Source organism: Dama dama, chromosome 15 (assembly GCF_033118175.1).
Source record: "Dama dama isolate Ldn47 chromosome 15, ASM3311817v1, whole genome shotgun sequence".
NCBI classification, from domain to species: Eukaryota; Metazoa; Chordata; class Mammalia; order Artiodactyla; family Cervidae; genus Dama; species Dama dama.
In genome coordinates, this window is record NC_083695.1 from 88,196,366 (window position 1) to 88,202,494 (window position 6,129).

At 45.1% G+C, this 6,129-nt stretch overlaps 1 protein-coding gene across 1 annotated transcript; it reads left to right on the forward strand.

Annotated features, from left to right (window-relative positions):
* The first annotated feature begins 201 nt into the window (after positions 1-201).
* Positions 202-1,799, forward strand: LOC133070785 (protein FAM24A-like). The gene is made up of 2 exons (XM_061163182.1): positions 202-307; positions 1,449-1,799. Exons 1-2 carry the CDS (start codon positions 216-218, stop codon positions 1,633-1,635), a joined length of 279 nt encoding a protein of 92 aa, XP_061019165.1. The 5' UTR covers positions 202-215; the 3' UTR covers positions 1,636-1,799.
* The last annotated feature ends 4,330 nt before the right edge of the window (positions 1,800-6,129 follow it).

Below are 6,129 nucleotides of genomic sequence, written 5' to 3' on the forward strand. Positions count from 1 at the left end.
ACCTGGATCACTCTGGAATGCTGGGCTTCTGGGAAGATTCATGCTTCCATGCTTAAGGAAGGCTCTGTGGTTTGGGTTCCCTGTCCCCTCTCTGAAGGAAGCATACTGTGGTTGCTAAGTGACTGGGGGGTGGGGGAGGGGGCGGGAGTTCACACTCACACTCACGGCTCGCACTTCTCTGCCCAGGTGTGTGAGAGATGTTTGACCTCGAGATCATGATCGCCATTGGGAGCGCCTTACTGATTACAGCTTTCGTGCTCATAGGCGTCGTCATCTGTCTTTACTACAAAGTAGCCAACACGTTAAAGTGAGTGATGTGGGTAAGAGGGGCTAACACCCCCTCGCATGGGATCCTGGGGCTCTGTGCTTGAGCAGGGTCATCCCCGGCCCTGTGGCCGCACCCTGGGTGAGGTCAGGAACAGCGGGACGGCTTGAGAGGACGGAGGCGGGGAGGATAGGATCTGGCTTTCTGCGCCTTCTGGTCTGGGGCTGTGAGCTCACAAGGAGAATGTTCTCAGCCGCTGGGTCTGCCTGCGCTGCTTCGCCGGCCCTTGGCCTCGCCAGGTTTACCCTCAGCGGGTTGATCCCCCAGGACTGCAGACTGAAGACAGCGTGACTGAGTCTGCCTGTGCTCACTCGGAGGATGGGCTGAGCTGATGTTCCCCCGCCTGAGTTGGGGCGCTCTCAGCGGGTCCTTGGCTCCAGGCACAGTGGGATGGGCCTGTAGGACCCTGGGGAAGCTGAGCTGTGTGAAGATCCTGGGCTTTGCCTCACCAGGGAGTGTAAATCAGAAAAGGGAGTGTTAAATTTGGGGGAAAGGAGGCCTCAGATATGGGCGAGACTGGTTGTCAGAAGCAGTGGTGTTCCCACGCATTAACGTTCCAAGAAGACAGCATGTTTGTCGAACAGAGTCCTGCATCAAGCTTTGAATGACCTGGTTTTTATTTCCAGCTCCTCCTCTACTTGTATGTGTTTGATCAAGGCAGTGTGCTTCTCCATGTCTCAGATTCTTTATGTGATAAGTGGGGAGAATACCAAAAAAAAAAAAGAAAGCCAAAAAACAGCAGCAGTCGTGTTCCCATTCTAGGGAAGTTCAGTCTGTGAGCAGGAAGGTAACTCCGAGCACCTGAGGGTCCAGGGGTGGCTGACTTGGCACCCTCCCAGCTTGTGCTCTGCACTTGGCAGACTTGCAGTGATCACCTGGGTGACCCGTGCTTGCAACTCACTCTCCCTCATTTGCTGGAACCTGATTTTACATTTCTGGCACTCTTAGGAAAGGAAGGGATTGGACAGGAACTTGAGACGAGGGCAGAGTTGTTTTCATCTTTAGTTGGTGCCATGGGTTTGATTGGTTCCAGCCCCAAATTCTCCAGATCCCCGTGACAATTGTAACTGGTGGACTAGAAGAAAAATTCTAATCCTATGCTCTGTGTATGTCTTTTCTTAAGTGTTGCAAAGACACCCATTGCTACGACCATTACCTGTAGTGATCAAGATAAGGTCACCGAGGCTGCAACCTCCACCCCTGAGTCTTACCCCAGCTTCCGGTGCTATGAAGAATGTAACTTGCCTGCCAACTTTGATCCCCTGACATCGTGCTTCTGTGACATAAACAAGGGACTCAATACAGAATGAGTAATAGAAGGTGGTTATAAACACCAACTGCCACCATCTGACTAGTCACAGAAACAAGGACTCTGTCGTGAATATTTCCTCCTTATTTGTTATGAATATGTTGTATTTGCATATGTTAAGCAAATGTTTTCTTTCTTATTTCCATATCATGTAATGTAAGATGTACTGACTTTATGTCAGTATTTAGTAGTTAATTTTACATCATAGTATTTATGTTACAGTCTTACCAGGTGGTCCAGTGGTAAAGAATCCATTTGCCTAGCAGGAGACTCAGGTTCGATTCCTGGGTCGGGAAGATCCTCCAGAGAAGGAGATGGCAACACACTCCAGTATTCTTGCCTGGGAAATCCCATGGACAAAAGAGCGTGGCGAGCTACGGTCCATGGGGTTACAGAGTGGGACACAGCTTAGCAACTAAACAACAACAAATATCCTATTCTGTTTCTCTGGAGAATCCTAATAGAGTTGGATAGGACATGAAAAGCACTTGCAAACTAAAGCATTTTTAGTAACATGAAAAGTGAACAAATAAATCCCCTTCCTTCATCTCAGGGCTTCCCTAGTGGGTCAGACAATAAAGAATCTGCCTGCAATTCAGGAGACCCAGGTTTGGTCCCTGCGTCAGGAAGATTCCCTGGAGAAGGGAGTGGTTACCCACTTCAGTATTCTTGACTGGAGAATCCCATGGACAGAGAAGCCCTGGGATTGCAAAGAGTCGGGCATGACAGAACGACTAACAGTTTCCTTCATCTTAGTGTATATTTATTTTCTTGAGCACCTTCTGGATTTAAAATAGTGGATTCAGCAAGACAAAGTACAGATACAGAAGCTTTGGTTCCTGAATTCAAGTATCTGTTCAGGGTGCAAAATCATGCATGGGAAACTGGAAGCCTGTAGGTCCAACAAGATTCAGAATCTGTTAGAGGCACACCAAAGGGCCTGGAGGCAGCAGAGGAATAATTAATAGGGGACGGGGGTGGGGTGGGGGGCAGGTGAGAGCCTCGAAGGCTTTCAGGAGAGAAGATTTTAGCATTTGAACAAGTGGAAGAGGAGATGCAGAGAAGGCCCAAGCTGAGGAGTGAACCTGGCTGGCTGGAAGAGTGAGCTGGGCTGAGACAGGGATGGTGTCAGAGGCCATGCTAAGGGGGGTGGCTTCATCCTACCTTGGGGCTCCCCCACTGAGCTGAGGGTGGATCTATTAGGGGAACCACTGAGTTACCTTACAAACAGGAGACCCTGGTAAGGAACAGGGAAATAACAAGCTACCACCAACTGGAAGAATTTAGGAAAGGTCAAAAGGAGAGGGGCGGGACCTCCCTGGCGGTCCAGTGGCTAAGACTGAGCTCCTGATGCAGGGGCCTGAGTTCGATCCCTGGTCTGGGAAGTATATCCCACATGCAACTAAGACTGGAACAGGCAAATTTAATTAGATTCAGGAGTGTCTAAAGCTTAAGACATCTTCAAACCTTGTAAAAGCTCATTTTTTTCTTTTCCATGTTAAGCTGAGTAAATCACTTGACTATTTTATCATTTAAGATTAGGTGTGGCTATAACAAAATTTCAAATAACAGTGGCTTGAACAAGTAAGAATTTCATTTCTCTCCTCTTCAAAATGCCCAGCAGCAAGAGGTCAGGCCTGGCTGTCTTTGCCATGTTAGGGGCCACGTTACTCTATGTGGGTTCTTTCCCCAAAGTCACAGCATGGTCCAAGGTGACTGCCGGTTCTCTAACCTTCATGTCTAAATTCTAGAGAAGAGGAAGGAGGTTGAGAAAAGCTGTGCATTCCATTTCTCTTTAAATCCCCTATGATAGATAGAACTGAATGATATGGTCTCAACTAGCCACAAGGGAAGCTCAGAAATGTTGTTTTTATTCCAGCTGTGAATCGGTACTTGAATTTTGCTAAATCAGTAGATATCAAGTGTTCTCACCACACACACACACAAATGGTAGCCGCGTGAGTGGTAGGTATGTTAATCAGCTTGATTTTGGTAATCATTTCATGATGTACACATATACTAAAACATCATGTTGTATACCTTACATATATATAATTTTTATTTGTCAATTCTGCCTCAATAAAGAATACTTACTGGGATTTCCTTGGTGGTCCACTGGTTGAGACTTTGCCTTCCAGTGCACGGAGTGCAGGTTCAATCCTTGGTCAGGGAGCTAAGATTCCACATGCTTCATAACCAAGGAACCAAAGCATAGAAGGGAAGTAATATTGTAGCACATACAATAAAGACTTAAAAAAGAGTCCACATCAAAACAAAAGAAAATAAAAAACTTTAAAAAGTGTTCAGTTTAGTTGCTCAGTCATGTCCGAGTCTTTGCGACCCCATTGATGGCAGCATGCCAGGCCTCCCTGTCTATCACCAACTCCCGGAGTTTACCCAAACTCATGTCCATTGTGTCGGTGATGCCATCCAATCATCTCATCCTCTGTCGTTCCCTTCTGCTCCTGCCTTCAGTCTTTCCTAGCATCAGGGTCTTTTCAGATGAGTCAGCTCTTCACATCAGATGGCCAAAGTATTGGAGTTTCAGCCTCAACATCAGTCCTTCCAATGAATATTCAGGACTGATTTCCTTTAGGATGGACTGGCTGAATCTCCTTGCAGTCCAAGGGACACTCAAGAGTCTTCTCCAACACCACAGTTCAAAAGCATCAATTCTTCTGCGCTCAGCTTTCTTTATAGTCCAACTCACATCCATACATGACTACTGGAAAAACCATAGCCTTGACCAGACAGAACTTTGTTGGCAAAGTAATGTCTCTGCTTTTTAATATGCTGTCTAGGTTGGTCATAACTTTCTTCCAAGGAGCAAGTGTCTTTTAATTTCATGGCTGCAATAACCATCTGCAGTGATTTTGGATCCCCCAAAAATAAAGTCAGCCACTGTTTCCCCATCTATTTGCCATGAAGTAATGGGACGGAGTGCCATGATTTTAGTTTTCTGAATGTTGAGCTTTATGCCAACTTTTTCACTCTCCTCTTTCACTTTCATCAAGAGGCTCTTTAGTTCTTCTTCACTTTCTGCCATAAGGGTGGTGTCATCTACATATCTGAGGTTACTGATATTTCTCCTGGCAATCTTGATTCCAGCTTGTGCTTCATCCAGCCCAGGGTTTCTCATGATGTACTCTGCATACAAGTTAAATAAGCAGGGTGACAATATACAGCCTTGACGTACTCCTTTTCCTATTTGGAACCAGTCTGATGTTCCATGTCCAGTTCTAACTGTTGCTTCCTGATCTTCATACAAATTTCTCAAGAGGCAGGTAAAAAGTGTTATTTTTACTAAATACTATTTTTATAAGTATATCACCCATCAGCCAGAGAGAAGAAAGAAAAATAGAGACTTCTGTGGTATTCCAGCAGTTAAGGCTTCGCCATGCAATGCAGGGGGTGTGGGTTGAATCCCTGGTCGAGGAACTAAGATCCCACATACCTCTAAACCAAAAAACCAAAACATAAAAAACAGAAACAAAATTGTAACAAATTCAATAAAGACTTAAAAAAGAAAGCAAGGTAAAAGTTAACCATTAGATTCCATGATGAATCTAGTGGTTTTTGCCATACATTGACATAAATCAGCCATGGATTTACATGTATTCCCCATCCTGGTCCCCCCTCCCACCTCCCTCTCCACCAGATCCCTCTGGGTCTTCCCAGTGCACCAGCCCCGAGCACTTGTCTCATGCATCCAACCTGGGCTGGTGATCTGTTTCACCCTTGAAATATACATGTTTCAATGCTGTTCTCTCTAAACATCCCACCCTCGCCTTCTCCCACAGAGTCCAAAAAAAAAGTCTGTTCTGTACATCTGTGTCTTTTTTTCTGTTTTGCATATAGGGTTATCGTTACCATCTTTCTAAATTCTATATATATGCGTTATACTGTATTGGTCTTATCTTTTTGGCTTACTTCACTCTGTATAATGGGCCTCAGTTTCATCCATCTCATTAGAACTGATTCAAATGAATTCTTTTTAATGGCTGAGTAATATTCCATGGTGTATATGTACCACAGCTTCCTTATCCATTCGTCTGCTGATGGACATCTAGGTTGCTTCCATGTCCTGGCTATTATAAACAGTGCTGCGATGAACATTGGGGTGCATGTGTCTCTTTCAGATCTGATTTCCTCAGTGTGTATGCCCAGAAATTGGATTGCTGGGTCATATGGCAGTTCTATTTCCAGTTTTTAAAAGAAATCTCCACACTGTTTTCCATAGTGGCTGTACTAGTTTGCATTCCCACCAACAGTGTAAGAGGGTTCCCTTTTTTCCACACCCTCTCCAGCATTTATTGCTTGTAGACTTTTGGATAGCAGCCATCCTGACTGGCGTGTAATAGCACCTCATTGTGGTTTTGATTTGCATTTCTCTGATACTGAGTGATGTTGAGCGTCTTTTCATGTGTTTGCTAGCCATCTGTATGTCTTCTTTGAAGAAATGTCTGTTTAGTTCTTTGGCCCATGTTTTGATTGG

Excerpts from the sequence above, each read along its gene's own strand:
- LOC133070785 (XM_061163182.1), top strand. The coding sequence starts at position 216 with ATGATCGCCATTGGGAGCGCCTTACTGATTACAGCTTTCGTGCTCATA. Across the intron at positions 308-1,448 it reads AAAGTAGCCAACACGTTAAA|TGTTGCAAAGACACCCATTG; the intron begins GTGAGTGATGTG and ends TCTTTTCTTAAG.